Source organism: Apiotrichum porosum (assembly GCF_003942205.1).
Source record: "Apiotrichum porosum strain DSM 27194 chromosome Unknown scaffold_7, whole genome shotgun sequence".
Taxonomy (NCBI): Eukaryota; Fungi; Basidiomycota; class Tremellomycetes; order Trichosporonales; family Trichosporonaceae; genus Apiotrichum; species Apiotrichum porosum.
This window is the reverse complement of record NW_021167114.1, coordinates 671,545-690,854: the sequence shown is the minus strand read 5'-3', so window position 1 is coordinate 690,854 and position 19,310 is coordinate 671,545. Positions and strand designations below refer to the sequence as shown.

The window sequence follows — 19,310 nt, the reverse complement described above, 5'->3', positions numbered from 1 at the left end:
ATGCCGGTCTGGCTGTTCCTACCGTCGTCACAGGATCACAGGATACCACAGCCCACAGATCCACACAGAGACTTTCACGGCAGCTGTGTCATGTTTGCAGGGGGGGGGGGCAGGAGGGTGCCAGTCTCTGTTGGGTTTGCCACCGATTCATGAAGCCGTGAGGGTGCCCAAATGAGAGTGCCTGGATATGGAGAGAGCTGCTCCGCGTTGGGCACCTCGCTGTCGCCTGTGGCCTGTGGGAAACTGCATCCAGGCCGAACCGATAATGAGCCTGGGATTGGGGACTGAGGAATGGGGTGGGCAATCATCTGGCTCCAGGCTCCTGGCTCCCAGCGTGGTGCTCATTGATACAGCCCCGTCACTCGTCATCACACAAGCTGCGGGTCGATAAGGCGAGCATTTCATTCCCTCCCCACAACTCTGTCCGCGTTCCTCGAGGGCTATCCGGCTATACAGTAGGTTTCCCCCACCGTTCACATGACAGGTGGGTAAGAAACCCCCCACAACTGGGCGGCAGGCAATATGCTGCGCACCATTGACAAGATGCACCGTGTCGTGATGGAGAAGAGCGACGTGTAGAGCGGCGTTGGCGAGCATGGTGTGGGATGTGCTGTGGAACGCTGAGACTGCTGGCTCGTGGGCGGCACAAGCCCCCGCTGGCCGCAGCATTGCCTGGGTGGCCTGTGTGGACGGGCAGTTGACGGTATTCCGGAGCCCGGAGAGAACCAAGTGCGCCCATTCCCATTCAGCGGCATTGTCGCGTTGTGTGTTTCTCCCCAGCCTCGATAACGCACTATCCAGTAGGCGCATCCGGGGGTTTTGGTGCACGGTGTGTTTCTCTCGAAAAGCGAAATTCCGGCCATGTCGTTCTCAGATCTTGCTGCTTGGGCCGGCCACCTGGTGAGTGTCAGTGTCAGCATCAGCATAGGGTGGCACAGAGCGCAGGGCAAGCAGCTCCTTGGGCCAGAGGGGCAATCCCGGCTCCCTCCTGTCCTTGTCGGTCAGACCTTTCCGGAATGAAATGGTTGTCAGCCAGAAGCGCACATTTCCAGCCTTGCCCGCCCATGTGTCGTCATCGCGTCAGTGTCGTGCGCTGCTCTCCGCTCTCCCGGTCAGTTCCGCATGTGCGCGTAGGTTGAGGGTATGCATTACAACAGCCGGTGCACGTCTAGTTGTTGGTCGAGAACTGGTATGCGCAATTAAGACACTGGGGAGGGGGTCAGCAGGTGTGGTGACGGACAGGGAGCTGGGGGGAGGTATGCCGGCTTCCTCGACCGTGTATAAGACATGGCAGCCGTGGTCCTCCTCCTCCTCCTCCTTTCGCCCTCTTGCTCACCTTGTAGAAGATGGTCGAGCCTTCGTCTGCCGAGCGCAGTTGCATCTCCTTGTACGAGAGACCGATGTGACCACACTTGTCACACTTCTCCTGCGCCTGCGGGACAGTGTCAGTACGAGGCTCTCTCTCGGGTATATGTGTAGCCCAGCCGTGCTTCTCGCGCATGCCTCAGGTGTTCTTGCAGGTCGGCGGTCACCTCGCGCAAAGTCACGGCAAGACTGGGCTGGGCAAGGTATACGCACAATAGGGTCACGGCCCTTGGCCGCCTCATCGGCCTTCATCGTGTTCTGCACCAGCGCACGCTTGGCCTTGAGCGCCGAGGGGAACGCGTTGGGCGACGAGTACGTTTTAGTCGGGAGGTTCTCGTACGCTGTGGTATATTCTGTCAGCTTCCTTGTTCCAGCAGACTTGGGCCGTGGCTTGCGCCTCGACCCGTGCAACGACATACAGCTGGCAGGCTCCTTGCGACCACACTGGTGGCAGTCAATCTCGTCCTGGTCGTCGCGTGGCAAGTCGAGAAGCGTGCCGCATGCGGGACAGAAGAGGAGCGCGCCTATGCGCTTGGCTTTTGAGGTGGTGGCGACGGCGGAGGGCATGGTGGCTAGGGTGGTGGATGCGACAAACAAGCGACAAGAGCTTGGACTGTGTGTGGTTCACCAAACAAAATCTTGAAAGTGGAGGTCGTAAATGCAAAGTGGATTTGGTTACGTAAGCGGGTTTGTTGGGTCCCTGGGTGCCGTGGGTCTGTTAGGCTGGTGGTGGCAATTGCTGCCTTGTCACCGTGACGCGAGCATGCATTGCGGTCGACAGGTGTCCGTTCTGTTCTTTGTGCTTGGCAGAGGGGTAGGGACGATTACCATGGAATTTCTGGCCCATGTTGCGACTCGTTATGTCTCGACTTGTACAGAAAAAAATAACTGTTGTACACGACTTTTTAAAAACGGTGCTTCTTAACCCATGGCAATTCGTCATCATACATTTCACCAGCAGTGTTTCTGGACGGACTGTCTGCAAGGCGTACCTTTCCCAGGTGTGCGATACCGAGCACTGCATCTGCTATCCATGTCCGCGGTGTACGCATGTGACACAGGTCGATCTGTGAGATGTGAAGTAGTGAAACTGTGGACCTCCTCCCCAGTGACACAGTAGGTGCTGTGACTCCGACCTCAGCCTCTAGAAGGCTTCGTCCGCTGGTCTGAATGGTCCTCGCGCTCTAGAGGCTTCGGGGCACAGCAGAAGGCGGACCTGTAGTCTCCAGCAGTTTCAGTGTGGCACGAGAACCATCGGTATTCCATTAACGACATGAAACGCCTGCACGGGGGGCGTGGCGAGCGTGGCGAGCGTGGCAACGTGCAACGTGACGACGAGTCTGTACGTGGAGTATCTTTCTGTGAAATGGCTACCAACAATGTCCACCAGAGGGTCTACAGACAGTGGGACAGACCTTGACGCGGACGGCGGGAGGCACGGCGGGCCAGGTGCGGGCCTGCACGACTGTGGCTCCACGCAGAAGCAGAGTCGACAGATCCACGCAACGCAACGGCCCAAAGGCCGCCGCGTACCATGAGCCGATCAGCAAGACCCGTTCTGCCGCTTGCGTCCCTCTTCCATCCACAGGCAAAGGCTCAATGCAGCTGTTACGAGACGGGCTCGTGACCGACCTTGCGGCGACTGCATACCTGCCACTTTGGTGCAGGCTCCACTGCGGGATGTAACCGGGGCACGCATTTAAGAGATTTTCTGGCCCCAGAGGCCCTTTCATCTGTGCGATGGGGCCGTCTGCTCCATTGCCCACTCTCTCTCTCCCGCTCCTCTCCACCCCGGTCGCTCTTATCCAAGTCACATACTCATGCATCGAGGGGGGGCTATTACCGCCGACTCAGTCGACATCGCCAACAAAAAACGTAACGTCGTAGTGGGTCAAGGGGGGTTGGGTGAGGGAAAACGTATACGACGGGGGCGCTGCTATGGTGCGGCGCATTAATGGGGCTTTAGGGGAAGGTTGCGGGGAGGGTGACAAATGGGTCATACACAAGGTCGTCCAAACTCGAGCTCACTCTCTAGGCCGCGGCGGCGACGGGAGTAGCGGCGGGTGGTGCGGCGGCCTTGGGCTCCTCAATCTCGATAGGCTCGGTCTTGGCGGGCTCGTCCAGCTTGGGGGCCTCCTCGGCAACGGCGGCCTCGGCCTCGGCCTCGACGGGGGCGGCGACGGCCTCAGTCTCGGCAACGACGGGGGCCTCGGTGGCGGCCTCGGTAACGGGCTCCGACTTGGGCGAGGTGGTCTCCTTCTTGCCGTCCTTGGGCTTGAAGAAGCCGGTGAAGCGAGCCGAGAGACGACGGCCGGCCTTGAGGGCCTTGGCGGCCTCCTTCTCAACAGCCTCCTCGGCCTTGTGGACAGGAGACTCCTTGGCGGGGACGACGGGGGCGTCAGCCTCGGCGGCAGGGGCCTCAGCGACGGGCTCACTGATGTGGCATTAGCACACTGATTCAACTCTGACACAGTCTCATCATCACACTCACACAGCCTTGACCTCCTCAGCAGTGGGCTCGGTGCCGACGGTGGTGGTGGTGGGCTCGGCAACAACGGGGGTCTCCTCGGCAACGACAGGGGAGGCCTCGGCCTCAACGGGAGCGGCCTCGACGGGGGCCTCAACGGCGGGGGTGGCCTCGGGGGTCTTCTCCTTGGGGGCAGCCTTGGGCTTCTTGTCCTTCTTGGCGAAGAACTTGGAGAAGAAGCCGTGCTTCTCAGCCTTCTTCTCCTCCTGGAAACAGCGTCAGCAAGCAGACCCTCGTGTGAGCGTCTAGCGCTACTCACCTTGACGGCCTTGGGGGCCTCAGCGACAGCGGCGGCCTCCTCAGTGGCGGCCTCAACGGGGGCCTCGGTGGCCTCGGCGACGGGAGCGGCAACGGCCTCCTCGACGGGGGCAGCGACGGCCTCGGGGGCAGCCTCGACGACGGGCTCAGCGGCGGCCTCGACGACAGGAGCGGCCTCCTCGACGGGGGCAGCGGCGACGGGGGCAGCCTGGGGGTATGGCGTCAGATCCGGATCAAATGGCGGGTGGCCACATGACCACATTATTGCCACTCTGTGCGACGTACCTCGGCGGCAACCTCCTCAACGACAGCGGGGGCCTCGGCGACAACAGGGGTCTCAACGGCAACGGGGGCCTCGACGGCGACGGGCTGTTCAGTAGCGGACATGGTGGTTGGTGTGATGGTGACGGTGATGGGTGGTGTGGTGGGTGGGTTGGTTGGTGGTGGGAAAGAGACGAATGGTGTGGGAATAAGAAGTGGCAAGAGTGGAGGACGACTGGGTCAGCGGTTGTTTCAGTGGAGCGGGGGGGGGGGGGGGGGGGGGGTTGATCAGGGAAGGAAGACTGGGCCTGTGCGCGGCGTTGGGAACGGGTGGGGGGACGTGAATGCGCTGGCTGGTGCGGCGCGGGGCTGGTCGCATTTTGTGACGAGACACAACCGGTGTGCTTTGACGCGTCCGACTCGAATGGCGATGCAAATGCGCAAATGCAAAGAGGCAAAAACGCTAGGCAAATGCACAAATGCACAACCCCCCGCGCGAGAGAGTGAACCTGAGGCGAGAGACAATAGAGCAGCTCTAAAGCCACCACCAAAGGGACTATGATAACGCCCTCCCCGCAGCCCTTGCAGCCATAACGCGACCGGAGGGCGGAGCGAGGGCGGGTGGCAAAAAAACAATCAGGCGAGGGGGGTGCGAGAGAGTGGACGGTGCGACAACCAGCCGGGGGACGCATATGGTGGGACACGACAAGGACGGCGAGGCCACGGGGGCACGCGAGTGATGGGGTGTATTGTGTGCTCACCTTGGTCTCCTCAACGGCGGACATTATGATGGATGGTGGTGGGGGGGTGGGTGGCAAAGAGTGTTTGTTGTGGGAGTGTTAAGTTATTGGGTGCCTGTGACGGAGGACGTTATAAGGTGTCGCGGGTTTGGTGTGTGTGTATGTACGGAAGGTTTAAAGAACCGGGAATGTAGAGAGTAGAGAGATGATTGATGGATGAGAGAGTGAAAGACAAGTGTGAGAGATGGTGTAGAAAAGGAGGACGAGGCGAGAGCGAGGGGGCGGGCGGGCGGGCGGGCGGGCACGCACGGCACAGTGCTCGAGGTCGTCTCTGTGTACCTCTCTGTGCATTGGGCCTCTCTCTGTCTGGCGCTGGCACACACCACAGACTCGACACTCCTCTTTCTCTCTCTCTGTACCTCTGTCTCTCTGCACAGAGAGAGCCATCAGGGGAGAGGGAACCGTGTGCGGCGCGCGCGGGTGGCGGACGACCCGCCGGCCGCCCACAGGCCACAACACAGGAGCGCACACTCTTCGGGGGTTCCTTTTCCCCTTGCAGCAGCAGCAGAGCAGTCGGGTCAGTTCAGTGTAGCTGCTTTGGATGCATGCGTCCGTCCTCTGCTGCTGCGTTATGGCGCGCTGCTGATTTGGCTGCCTGCCCCTGGCGCCTCCCTCGCTCGGACCCAGGCCCACAGCCCGTACAGCCCACAGCCCCGCCCCGCGCGCGCACAGGTTCTGTCACAAGGTGGCAACACTGGGTTCGTGCTTTTTTGACACACACCCCCAACTGTCCCAAAGCGGGCAGAAACAGTTGCTGCTATGTGATGATACGCACGGTGTCAATCACGCACTACATACCCACCCATTCCATATGCATTGCACGCGCCTCCGCCCCCCTCTTCTTTGGTGTGCAGTGTGCCAAGTGGTTGCGCAGCGAATGTGTCTGACAAAAGGCGCGATTCAAAGGCTTCGTTGCGTGAGAACGGAATGCAGTTGCTGGGTGTGCCCAGGGGAGCGGTCTAGAACCACACACGGTACGCGGGAATGCCGGAACCTGGGGGTATCCTGGGCGGCGTGGGTGGCAAAAAACAAAAACCCAGTAAATCAACAGCAACTTTTTTTTTTTTTTTTTGTCTTTCTGTTCCTCTGTCGCGCCGTATGCCGGCAACCTTTTGGGCGCGGCATTGGCGTCTGCCTGTCCCTATGGTTACCTGTCCTCGAGCTCGCGCTATCGACCTGTATTCCCTCTCATCTAACGGTCGCACCTGTGCACCACACCTGTACTATATACCTGTGCGTCAGCTGCCTGCCTGCTGCATGTAGCACATTCTCTATCGCACCCAGCCGACTCCCCGCCCGCAGCAGCAGCAGCCAGCCCATTTGAAGCGTAACACGAGGCTGCCTCTGGCTGCACCCGATGTAATGACGACGAACCCTGGGCTTCCAGCGGCGCGTGACATCTAGGCACTGGCTCAGGACAAGACAGCGGCGCGTGTTCGCCCGTGAGCGCCAGCGTAGAGCTCTTGTGCTCTTTGCTTCCTCTGCTCATGCCCAGTGCACTTGCTCTCGCGCTCTCTCGCACCACCCGTTCCCGCACCCTCTCTCCCCTACCTTCTCTCTCTCTCTCTCCCGCCAAGCCCCTGCCTCCACTTTTTTTCTGTTACAGCGTTCCACGACGTCGGTGGCTGACGGCATGTCTCAACTGCTTTCGCTGCCTGTTCAAAATATTACTGCAACTGCTCTCGTCACAGATCACAGACCATTCTTTTGACGCAGCTGGCCGTCGACTGCTTGAGACATCTGGCGCAGACAAAGCGCGTCATGTCATAATGTCCAACAGAGTCTCCACAGCCCCTCATGTGCCTCCGCTAATCTGTTCACATATGAACGTTCCTCTTTTCATTTTAAAAGTACACTTTCGCCACCATATTCCGCATTCAAGTGACGCGCCAAAAGACACAATCCCCCCCCCCACCTGAAAAGCGTCACACCCACAACCCTTATGAATGGGCCCGCCCCAAACGCCAAAGTTCTAGTCAAACTAGTCATCGCGATCATTGCGCCACGCCCACAGTCTCCGTCAGTGACCGTTCGTACAGAAGTCAGTCCCTCAGTCCCTCAGCCTGTCGCCCGGGTTTGACCGTTCGCACCCACCCGCACGAGCACCGGGCCATGGCCCGTCGGTGCTGCGCCAGCGCAAGCCGCTGCAGTCGGACCAGACGCCACTGAACCCGACACGACACCTCTCGGATAACCCGCCAGCGACTCAGGCAGGTGGGTCATGGGTGGACTTCCTCCTCCGCCGGCCTTGCTGCGGACAAGAGACCAAAAACACGCCAGACGCACCGACGCCTCCCCTCTCTGACACTTTTTTTTTTCTCCTTGCCTTTCCGGCATTCTTTGAGCGGGGGGAGCCGATGGAGCGCCGTCGGATCGCGTCCGATAGGCGGTGCACGGCGTCGTCCATGGCGCTTTTGGCGGCGTACGGCGCCTGTACGCGTGCGTGTCCGGTACACGGGAGACTGTACCACTCTTGCGTCGCGTCGCGCGCGCGGCGCCGCGTCGCACGGGCCAGGTTCCGCGTTTGACGTGTCAGGCAAAACATTCGCTGGGCGTGATGCTGCATCTCGTTCTTTGCTGCCTCTTTCGAACTACCAAAGGGACTGACTGCCACCTCCATTGCTCGATAAGCTCGATCACGTCCCGAACGCTGTCCGTGCCGTGTGGTTGTTACACGTAACAACATGTAACAGGTGCACCACGTTGAAGACCGTCCGTCACCGGTCACCCACATCCCTCCGTTGCCTCGTCACACATTTTCTCCATAGCGTACCAAACTCTCCTGTCCCGATCCTTATCCTGAACGCAATGGCTGTCCATACCTGGCGTCCGTGCGTGCTTGGCGGCCAGGACTCGACGAGACGCTCAAACATCATACGCAAAAAGGCACAGTAAGATCCATAAGACCAGGTCCCGAGAGACAACCCCCCACAAGTGGTATCTCTTGTTCCTTCACACCACATCACTGCATTGGGTGCTGCGCATTGCTGCCACCGAGGCCCCCGTCCACAGGCTCACCCCGATCACCTCGCGAAGTGCGAAACCGCAATACTCAAAGCAGCCAGCAGGGCATGCAACAGCACTTACAGCACTAACACACATTCGCCGTCTTTTGGTGGCCTGTCTCGCTTCATCGCTTCATCCATTCCCGACCGGGTACGAGCGGGGGGAGCCGGGACGAGTACGAGACGAGCCAGCCGCGCGACAAACCAAGGTAAACTAGCGAGAGCCGGCGGCGCCATGGGCGTGTGCCAGTGTGCGGCACGGCGTCGCGTCGACGTGAGCCGGTCGTACAGTCATACGTGATCAAACGCGGTCCGTGTACCCTCCTTCCCCGACATGACACGACACCGAAGCTCGCTGTGTGTCAGATCCGAAACGACACCACATCGCATGTACTTGCATCAGGACATGCTGCACATGTCCACTAGTCTGGCACATGTGAACTGTGCGTGCAGGAGGGGGGTACGCGACCGTCGCACCGTCGACTGTCGCGCACGGTTAGTCCGAGCCAGTCGCGAGGGTGGTGTGTCGTCGTCGGGGGGACACCTCGGCGCTTGTCGGACTGTAATTTTGGGCGTTTTCTTTCGTTTGCATCGAGTCTCAATCGGGCATGTGCCGCGGAAAGCGAGGGGAAGGAAAACTTACATGCATAGAGACGCCCGCCTGCCCCGCGCGACGAGATATGCATGTGTCTGTGCGGAGACAGAGCAGGGCGACGGGCGTGAGCTCGGCATGCTCGGTATCGTGCGCACAGGACACTGGTGTGTCGGCCCGCCAGGAAACGGTAGTTTGGGTGTGGCACTACACTGTACGTAGGCGCGTTTCGCTTTCATCGCGATATGGGATCTAGCTGGCTTAAAACTGTCTTGGCGTCGTGGGTGGGGTGTATGGCTGGGTGTGTTTCAAGCTTGGGCGGTGCTGCATGTAAGCGATCGATGACGCCAAGACGAAAGTAAGTATTTCAAGATAGCGGCCGTCAACACTCTGCTGTAATCTGCATCCCACTTGCCCGTCCAGCGTGGGCTTCTGCACGACCGAGGCGCTGTCAGCAATTCCGTTGCGGTTTAGGCTCATCGATTGAGTGGAAAGCTGCGTGCAGCAGCACGAACGGTTACCACGACCGCGTTCAGAGCCCGACGTTCGTTTTCGTCGTGCCCGCTGACCCGCTGTTATCAAAGTACCCGGCCACTGAAGATACGACAGACAGGTGGGGTCCCAGACTTCAACGAGTCTTGGCATGTGGGGCTCGCGCGTGTGCTGGTAATACGAGTGTCATTACTGGCCAGTGTGGTATGGTGGAGTCGACATGTGGCACCATTGGCCGAGACGTGTCGTGTGAGCAGACAGGGCCCCGCGGCCTACTGTACATGCCCCTGTTGCGTATAGGTTACCGAGGTCGGGACACCTTGCACTGTGTGCACAACCGCTTGGCCCACCTGACGATGACCGAGAGCAGAAAGGCGTTCGTTGACCGAGAGGGTGACTGCGCAGACCGAGCAAGTAGATAAGACTGATGTCATCCACCGTTGCGCGCATAGACGCCGTTCTGTGGCGGCCGAGGGTCAACGTTCTTCCCAGTTTAACAACCGACCGTGATGAATGTTTCAGCACTGCGCGAGTTAGTTCGTCCCATAGCATGTACTGTCTGGGAGTATGTCTCACGTACAGCTTTGGAAGGACTCCCACGTACCGTCTTGGAACGACACTCACCTATTATCTTGGAACGACACTCCCCTATTTATTACCTTGAACGACACTCACGTACTGTGTTTGACGCATCTCGGCTTAAACCACACGTTAATGGGACCCGGGCCGAACGTGACTGAGATGTGGGCGCGCGCACACAAAACGCTTCTGCACTTCCGCAGCACCTTTGGTAGTCGCAATGACCACTACCTTGCTCCCTTGCCTCTCATGGCCCGACACTTCTACCGAAAACATGTGCATATACAAAAAAAGGTGCGACGAGATAAAAAAACCAAACTCCGCTCTACTTCTTCTGCTCGGCGACCTGGGTGAGGAGGCCGTCACCCTTGACAAACGACGCAATGTTGTCCAGGACAAGGAGCTCCATCTTGCGCTGGGTGTCGCGGGTCTCGGTACCCATGTGGGGGAGGAGGGTGACGTTGTCCATGGCGACGAGCTTGGGGTTGACGTTGGGCTCGTCGGGGAAGACGTCGAGGCCGGCCGAGAAGAGGTGGCCCGACTCGAGGGCGGCAATGAGGTCGTCCTCGACGACGACACCGCCACGGGCAGTGTTGACGAGGATCGAGCCCTTCTTCATCTGGGCAAACTGCTCCTTGCCAAACGAGTTCTTGGTCTTGTCGTTGAGCGGCAGGTTGAGCGAGACGACGTCCGACTGGCGGAGCAGCTCCTCGACGCTGGAAACGTACGTGCAAGGGAAGTCGGGCTTGGGCGAGACCTCGTTGCGGTTGTAGTAGATGACCTTCATGTCAAAGGCGAGCAGGCGGCGGGCGAGCGCCGAGCCAATGCCGCCCATGCCGATGATGCCGACAGTCTTTCCATCGGGGTCCAGGGCGGGGATGAGACCCGACTTCCACTGGCCAGTGCGCACGTTGACCTCGGCACGGTGGAACTGGCGGAGGGCAGAGATGGCGAGGTACGCGCCGACAGTGGCGGTGGCCGAGTCAACAGCGAGAGGGGTGTGGGTCACGGCGATGCCGCGGGCAGTGCAGGCAGCAACGTCAATCTGGTCGTAGCCGGCACCGTTGTGGGCGACGAGCTTGACCGACTCGGGGAAGTGGTCAATGAGCTCCTTGTCAAAGAAACCAATAGCGCCTGAGAGACATTGTCAGAACAAAGGTCCACGCACACACACAAACACCACCCTCGGTAGGTTTCCCAGGTGGGGGGCGGGCTGCGAGAATTACTCACTGGCACTGTCGTTGTGGCGGTAGACGGCGGTCACGCCGGCGTACTTGGTCTTGCAGTCCTCGAAGAAGGCAGCGCGGTTGGCCGACTGGAGCTCCTACACCTGTCAGTTTCCCCGTCACCAGCATGGATAACTCACGACAATCTCAGCAACGCCAGCGAGCTTCTCGGCGGCATCCTGCTTGGTCCAGATGAGGCCCTTCTCGGGGTTGGCTAGAACGAGGTCAGCGTTGGAGGTCGCCGGTAGCTAGCTAGGCAGGAGGGACTTACCGCAGATGAGGACACGGGGGGCAGCCATTTTGGTTGTGGGGGGGAGGCGAGGGGAGGGGAGTGGAAAGAGGTAAGGAGGAGTGAAGAGTGTGATGGATTCCGAGCTCGGGAGGAGCTCATAAAGCCCAGTCGATGCCGCGGTTCGGAGCGCGAGCCGGCCACTGCCGTTGCTGTCCGTCAGGGACACCTGCAGCGACCGGTCCGGTGGTCCGAAAAAGTCACGTGATCAGTGTGGCCAACTAAATCTGACTTGAAGTACACGTTAATTTTGACGGTTGATTGCCTCCATCTTGGAATCTGGCAGACGAGTGTTTGTGGCGAATACCTTCTGGATTCTCAAGTGCCTTTCTTTGACTCACATCGCCGCCGCAGTCCAGGGGTTCTGTTCACGAGAGGGGGGCGAGGGGACGCAGTGCGGCAGTGTGCCAGCACGACAGACAACATCTCAGTGTTGTGGGGAGGGGAACCACAGGGTTTGTAATCAAATTCGACAAACGTGAACGTAAAAGACCACAAGGACATGGCCGTGAGTCGGAACCCGGAACAACGGAAACGCAACCCGAGTGAAAGCTCAGCAGCGCCGTTCGCCGAGCGCCGAGGGAGGCTTGGCCACGTGGCCCCGGTTTGAAGTTCCAAGTGGCCAAGTGGCGGCAGACTCCGGCGGCATGCGCATCTCGGAAGCTCGTAAGCTCGGCACGCTGTGTGCTCTTGGTTGAGGTCGGGACCCAAAAGTCAAGTCGGCGGACATCCACAAGGACACCTTTCAGCACAAGTGGCATGGCAGGCAATAAAGCGGGGGACAGAAGCCGCATGCTGGGGTGCAAGGTGTGGCGTTGTGTATGTCCTGTTGTCGACCTGCTGCACCTGTTTTGCTTTATAACGTCGACCCAGGGTCGTAGCCCCCTCTGGCCCTCTGGTTGCTGCTGCCTTCGGGGTCGGGCTGCCGACGACAGCGGCCTTGCCGGTGGCCGGTGGGGCAGTTTACCCTTTTCCTGGAGCACCACACGGTGGCCAGAGGCCTGGGCTTGTGGGAACAATGAAGGCAGACTGGACGGTGGGTTGCGTTCGAGAGTAAGCGCGATGTTGCGCACAAAGGAAGCGTCTTGTCACCACCCCCAAAAAAGAGCGAGAGAGAGATTGTGTTGTGGACGGACTGCAGTACGTGCCAATGATGGCCGATTGGGACAGATACTATTGTACACATGGGCAATGCCTGCCGAAACCACGCATAGGCTTACGCACCTGCTTGGCAGCCAGGGTGTGCAGGGGAGGGGACGGAAGCTGGGCGGGCGGAGCGAGACGAGGATGGGGTTGTTGCCTGGGGGGTGTGGGGACGGGGGCCGATCTGTGGCCACCCAGCGGCCGCTACCCAGCCGAGCTGGCCGATAATCGCACTCACACACCCATTCCTCGTTGCCCGTCAAACGTCGAACCTTTGCCTTTGCACTCCCCACATCCTCTCACGCCTCTGGCAGCCATCCAAAGCCATCCCCCAACACCATGGCCCCCGCCGCCGACACACTGCAGTGGCCCGTCGACCCGTCGCAAGACCAGTCGGCTCCCACAACATCCTCGGCTGGCACCGTTGGGCCTGGAGCAGCCCGCCCACCACGGAAACTGAACCGTTCTGCAAACCAGCTGCACCGTAACCAGGCGTGCCTCCCGTGTCGCCGCCGACGCATCAAGTGCGATGCTTCACGCCCACACTGCTCAAGCTGCGTGAGGTCGTTCCGCTTCCTTGCGCGGACGCAGCCCGATGCCGAACGCGATGCCAAGGGCATCCAGTGCGTCTACGAGGACGGCACAGAGAATGAGACTGAAGAGGAAGAACCCACGTCGATGGCCGACGGCGAGGACCCGCGCGACGCCGTTCGCAAGCTTGAAGCTCGTATTGGTGAGTCTGCTTCGGCGCATAGAATGCACGACACTTGTGTGTGCAGTTAGATGCTAACTAGGTCAAGCCGAATTGCAGAACGCGCTGGCACACATGTCCACCACTCCGCAGGCCTCGACGACCGCAGTCGCCGCCGACGTCCAACAGAACTGGATGGGTGGTAGCGGCAGCACCATGAATTGGCAGATGGAGACGACGGGCCTGGAACACGGCGCCGACCTGCACCCTTCTGGGTCAAACGTTCCCCACGAGACCACCCCGCCTGTTATGCTCCACTCGGAGCAGATGGCGGGCCACCCCGGCGGTACGCCTTTGAGCGACGCGTTCCTCAACGGTCCTCTGGGCCTCGACAGCTCCCACATTGGCATGCAGAGTATGCCTGTGGGGTTGAGCATGCACGCCGGGATCCCCGGTACGACTGCTGCCCCGGAAGGCATTCTCCCAAATGCGTTCGTCGAGTCCATCGAGGAGGACGTAGCCCATGCCAGCGGACCGTTCTTGGAGATATTCTGGCCTGGATGGCCACCCCGCCTGCCTACGCCGTCAATGTTGGATCATCTGTGAGTGGCCTCTTGACGTGATCCGGCTAACAAGCCACCGCAGCGTAACCACCTTTTTCAACGTTGTCCCATCCATTTCGCGCATTATCCATCGTCAGGCGTTTATGCAGCATCTCGCCCTACCCCCGACCCACGCCAACTTCCCCCACCCGGCCCTCCTCCACGCCATCTGCGCTGTGACTGCCCGCTACAGCGCAGCAGTGAAGATGGAGTCTGTCGAAGAGTCACTGAGGCGCACCAACTCGGCTATTGAGGGCCAAAAGCCCCGACCTGTTAACATGTCTGCGGACGAGGAGGCCGCGAGCCAGACCTGCTTTGGCGAACGTCATGCGCACTTTGCGCAGCTCGAGATCCGTGTTGGCAACAGCACAGGCCGCAGACTGTTTGAAATCTGCCAGGCTCAAACCATTCTCACCGTCTACTACCAGCAGCACGCCAAGTGGATGGAGGGTTGGATGGTGACTGGAGCTGCGAGCCGCCTTGCTGTCCCGCTCGGCCTCATGTCCGACACCAAGGGTAACGCGCGTACACGCAACGCCATTCTCGATGCCCCAGAGGAGGACTGGCACCGGGAGGAGCGTCGTCTCCTGATGGCCTACATCACGATCATGGACTTTTCTGCCGCTGCGACGTCTGGCTGGCCCAACGCCGTCGCCCTCGACGAGCTCATGTGTCGTCTGCCTGCCGCCCGCGCAGACTTTGACCAAGGAGGCAAGATTACTGAAAATCCCCAAACGTGGTACTCACTTGACCTCTACACCTTGTGCGTGATCAAATCAATTTCGCGGCTCTCTTTGCTGACAACATATAGCCACCCTGTGGTAGACAACTTTGTCCTCTTCGCAAAGGGCCTGCACCTTCTGGGCCAGATCATCAAGTTTAGACGCAAATGCCAGGCGCTCGACGACCCCTTCTCGGCGCGCGCGACGAGCCTGTTCCGCAAACTCGATGGCGACATTACAGCCTACCACTACTCGTTCCCTCCCGAGCTGCGCGACCCGCTCCGCCCCAGCGACGGTCAGCGCAAGGGTGTCGATGCCGACCTCGTCGCTGCCCACCTCATCCCGCACGTTGCCGCCATCAAGCTCCACGAGTCGTTTGCCGACATGACCAACATGAACGACCCGAGCAGTATCCGCATCCTCGCAGAGTCCAGGGCCATTCTGTCCGTAGTGTACCTCCTCACCAGCACGACCCTGGACTTTTCCTACGTTCTCACTCCTGTTGCCTCTTGTAAGCTAATCGGCACGGAGATCTGAGCTGACATTGCAGTCTACTTCTTCGCAGCCGCGCGCACGTTTGTTCTCTTCTACCAGCGCGCACTCGAGGCCAAGGATTTCGCCCTCGCCAAACTTTTGCTGTCGGAAATCGACGTCTTTAGGATGACGTTCAAGGCCATGGCCCGTCGCTTCTGCCTTGGCGCGCGGCACGGCGGCATGATTGACCAGATGCTCCAGTCATGCTACGATGAGCTCGGGATTCCCGCCGAGGCGATCCGGTCCGACGGCCTTACGCTCGGCCACATGCCTCCCCCCGGCTCAGACTGGCGTCGCATGCCGCACCCTTACAATGCGCGCAACGCCAACTGGAACTTGGGAGGGTCGCGCCAGGTCAACGTCGACTACGAGACGCGCTTCCCGCGCGAATTCGCCAACGACCCACACCACCCGCTGCACGTCCTGTTCCTAACGTCGCGCTCGACGCTCAAGGACAAGATGGACGTGTCGCGCGGCTTCCACTCGCCCGCCGCCAGCCCACAGCACACGCCCGAGCCAGGCCCCGCCGGGAGCGTCAGCAACAGCACCGGCACCAGCACCACCGTGCCCACCCCGCCCATCACGATCAACGACGGCGGCGCCGCGTGGCTCCAATATCTCACGCCCAACGGGGACACGTCGTCGTTGAGCTCCGACGAGACCTTCCACATGGGACCGAGCATGCACCCGCACGTAGGGCTTCACGGGCAGACGCAGGGGCCCGGCTGAACCCAGCGCGTAGACATGACATGACGAACACCGCGCGTGTTGATTGTTCTGGATGTTTCGCCGACTCTTGGCCACGGCCGCCCATTCCTAAGGCAACCTTCCTGGTTGTATGTGTCGGCCCGCGGCCGCCGGGTATCATACACGCCTAGATCCCAGCGCACTCGACTACAGGCCTCGTCTGGTCTTATTGACTGCAGCGGCGCAACGCGGTTGGGCCGACAGTCTGGCGTGGGCGTTGGCGTCGGACGGGGTATGCCCTTGACGTGCCCTTCTACCACACGCTTGGTCGTGATCATTGCAAGAGATCCGTACCCGGAGGGTCTACCCGGCGCAAAACGTAGCTAGAAGTAACCCAGTGCTCTCCTCTCGTATGCGAGTGGATATGAATGGCGGACGAGCCGTCGCTTACAATACCTGACCCTCTGGGCAATGTCTGTCCGTATGTCACATCACTACGCCGCCACGCATTGTCCGCCATTTACCATTCCGCATCTGCCATCACGCATCTCTCATCCACTATCGCCCATCACCACCCATCACCCATCTCCCATCTCCCATACACCCTCCCACTCTCTACATACCCTTTTCCCTGGTACACAGCCTCACTGTCAAAGTGTATCTCTGCATGGGCGCGCGAGGCGCGCTACTCGGGGTGTGAAAAACGCTATATACAACTCGGAGGGATCTTTACACGCCTGTAGTCTTGGTCTATGTACACGGCAGCCTGGTCCTTGCCTTGACCTTGCCTTCTTTTCTCTCTTCTGCGCCCAACCAAACTGTCCCTGTCATTAGGTCTAGCGGTTCACGGGGGAGATCCAAACAAGATGCCGCGGCGAATGTGGCGGAGATGGATTGCGCCTGGCCCTCTCCATCATGGCCCCTTTTGGCCGCTTACTCGTCATCCATGCCGGCTCTGCCGTCGTAGCGGTAAGGCCCGTACTCCTGCTGTCGAGAGTGCATGGCGTCACGGTCGAGGTAGGCGGCCTGGGGTGACTGGTTGGTGCCAGACGTGCCGGACGAGCCCTCGCTCGTGTTGTTGCGCTTGCGGCGTTTGGGAGCGGCCTGGTGCCCTGGGTGCGCCGTGTCTTGGCCGTCTCGGCCTCCGTTCGAGGGTGTAGAGGAGGTAGACGCGGTTGCGCGAGTGGTAGCGTCTGGCGGGGTGGTGGAGACCAGGACAGTGGCAGTTGCGGGTGTTGGCGAGGCGGTCGGGACAGCTCGAGGGCGCTTCTGCGGCCACCCATGCTGTTGCGGCGACTCGGGTGACACGACCTCGTCCTTGATTTTGGGGCGCGGCGGCATGGGGTGTGCATGGCGACTGCCCGTGCTTGGGAGCTGGGGAGTCTGGGTCTGGATCTGGGCCTGGGTCTGGGGCATGGTCTGCGTCTGGGTGTGTGGCGGACCACCCATGCCCATACCCACGCCCACGCCCGGCGCGGTGGGGCGGACGAGGCTCACGCCGCGCAGGTCCATCGCCGGATCGGCGTTGTTCATGCCTGGCTTCCACTCGACCATGCCCTGCTCGATGGGTGCCCAGCGTCCTTTTCCTAGCTGCCTGTGGGTGTCAGTCATAACCACGGGGCCCTGGACGTACTTGTCGAGGATATCGCGCCTGGTGTACTTGTAATTCTCGCAACGCTCGACAATCTTTCGGCGCACCTCGCGAATCGCCACGCGCATGGCACGGTCGATGGGCGGCCAGGCGCGCGTGCCAAACTGGTCAATGTGGACTTCACAGCGGGCGGTAAACGCGTCCAGCTGGGCGAGCATGCGGCGGCCGCGGTGGAAGAAGGCACGCAGCGCGTCGGATTTTTCCAGTTGGCTGTACGTCTGCGGGATGGTGCCGATCATGGGCGCCGCGTCCGGGTTGAGCTTGAGGTCGTTCAGGAGCGTGTAGTAGAACAAAGGGTAGAGCCTTGGAATGTCCGGGTACACCTGCAGCAGGGCAAAGAGGGACACGGGTGGTGGTTGAGCTGCAGAGGCAGGCACTGGCCCCGTAAAAGTAGACATTGTGGCAACCGCCGCTGCGGGCGTGGCGGACACGGAAACGTTCCGTGAGACGACGGGTCGACCCGGTGAGGTGGTGGTGGATCCCCTGCGTGTGCGCTTCCTCGACCTCGACTTGGTGGAGACCATACCAGGAACAAACTCGCTGTCATCCTTATCCTCGGGGGCCTCGGAATCGGAATCGGACAGGTCAGAGAGCTCGGGTTCACCCTCGCTCTCGTATTGCGTACGGTGCTGGGAGGGGCGACGGTTACGCCTCACCCACTCCGGCTTCTGGACCCCCCTAAACTCTGTGGGGAGAGGCGAGGACCTGTGGCTCGGAAGTGAAGAGAGGGCAGGGCTGTTGGAGACAAAGTCGGGCTCCTGACGACCTAGGAGCTCGGGGGTGGGCGAGTGAGACTTGTCGTGGATGTCAGGCTTGACGTCTTCCTCGTCACTTCCTTCCGAGCCGGCATCTGAAAGCATATCGGCGTTGTTTTCTGTAGGACTCCAGTTGACGTGGACGTTGCCGAGAAAGACCCCATCAGTGGGAGAAGGACGTGGAGAGGGGGCGATGCTGGTGCCACTCTGGCAAGTGGACACGGGACGGGCAAAGTCCGCGTCAGGGAAGGCTGGTCGGACTGGATGACTGATGGCAGTCCTTGCCATTCCTCCTGGTCCGCCCACAAAGTCGTACATTGCGAAACGGGGTGGCGAAGTACGAGCCTTGTCAGGCTCCAACTTGACTGCACTCGAGCCACCATCATAAGAAATTGACCTCTCAAAGGGACGGTTGTTAAAGAGTGACGGGTTCACGTACTCCTTGGCCGTCTGGACGTCGACCTCGACAGCGTCGAGCGAGGGTGCACTGTGAGGAACCGGATACGCTTGTGTGGGGACTGTTATCTGATGCCTCAAGTTGGAGTGCGGGCTCGCGTTTGTGGACATGGGTGAATGGGGAAATCCAGTCGAGCTGGCAGGCGAGTGAGAGTAGCCCGGAGACAGTCCAGGTGGAGAAGGGTTGAATACTGGGCAGCCGAGGAAGGCACCACCACCACCCCCACCCCCGCAGCCGACGCCGCCATTGTGCTGGAACTGTTGAGCGGGCAGGTAGTCCGCCTGTCCTGGAGGTCTTTGAATGGAGGACGAGTATCCGTACGAGTAACGAGGTACGGTGGGGACTTGGAGAGAAAATGCAGGCAGAAGACCGGTTGGCTGGCCTGGCTGGGAATGAGGCGCGACCACTGTGTGTGTGGGCGGAGTGGCGGCGGCATAGGCATAGGGTGGGGTGCTGCCGTTCATGGTGGCGGAAAGTGGACGGCTGACAGGCGAGACAGAGTATGGGGTCATGTGGTGGACCACGTGCTGTTGCTGCGAAGACGACGGATACGAAGCAGGAGGTGGTTGCTGGAATGTTGCTTGGTGGTTCGCGACCTGGCTGAAGTGGTGATGGTATGCAGCAGGCGAAGGCTGCAAGCCCAGCGGTGCGTCGGGGACCGCCCGAGATCCCAT

At 60.3% G+C, this 19,310-nt stretch overlaps 5 protein-coding genes across 5 annotated transcripts; 1 reads left to right on the top strand and 4 right to left on the bottom strand.

Annotated features, from left to right (window-relative positions):
- Positions 1-870: 870 nt before the first annotated feature.
- Positions 871-1,932, bottom strand: RPA12 (DNA-directed RNA polymerase I core subunit rpa12; the record flags this gene model as incomplete). Its single annotated transcript, XM_028623869.1, has 4 exons — positions 871-897; positions 1,337-1,432; positions 1,579-1,706; positions 1,785-1,932. The coding sequence occupies 4 exons, from the start codon at positions 1,930-1,932 to the stop codon at positions 871-873; spliced, it is 399 nt and encodes a 132-aa protein (XP_028475843.1).
- Positions 1,933-3,396: 1,464 nt separating this feature from the next.
- On the bottom strand, positions 3,397-4,537 carry EHS24_008557 (uncharacterized protein; the record flags this gene model as incomplete). Its single annotated transcript, XM_028623868.1, has 4 exons — positions 3,397-3,799; positions 3,857-4,098; positions 4,152-4,358; positions 4,436-4,537. 4 exons carry the CDS (start codon positions 4,535-4,537, stop codon positions 3,397-3,399), a joined length of 954 nt encoding a protein of 317 aa, XP_028475842.1.
- Positions 4,538-10,204: 5,667 nt separating this feature from the next.
- Positions 10,205-11,404, bottom strand: EHS24_008556 (uncharacterized protein; the record flags this gene model as incomplete). The annotated part of the gene is made up of 4 exons (XM_028623867.1): positions 10,205-11,013; positions 11,110-11,203; positions 11,246-11,319; positions 11,377-11,404. The coding sequence occupies 4 exons, from the start codon at positions 11,402-11,404 to the stop codon at positions 10,205-10,207; spliced, it is 1,005 nt and encodes a 334-aa protein (XP_028475841.1).
- A 1,472-nt stretch (positions 11,405-12,876) lies between these two features.
- Positions 12,877-15,815, top strand: EHS24_008555 (uncharacterized protein; the record flags this gene model as incomplete). The annotated part of the gene is made up of 5 exons (XM_028623866.1): positions 12,877-13,270; positions 13,332-13,830; positions 13,874-14,593; positions 14,642-15,063; positions 15,103-15,815. The coding sequence occupies 5 exons, from the start codon at positions 12,877-12,879 to the stop codon at positions 15,813-15,815; spliced, it is 2,748 nt and encodes a 915-aa protein (XP_028475840.1).
- An 891-nt stretch (positions 15,816-16,706) lies between these two features.
- On the bottom strand, positions 16,707-19,310 carry EHS24_008554 (uncharacterized protein; the record flags this gene model as incomplete). The annotated part of the gene is made up of 2 exons (XM_028623865.1): positions 16,707-17,367; positions 17,407-19,310. 2 exons carry the CDS (start codon positions 19,308-19,310, stop codon positions 16,707-16,709), a joined length of 2,565 nt encoding a protein of 854 aa, XP_028475839.1.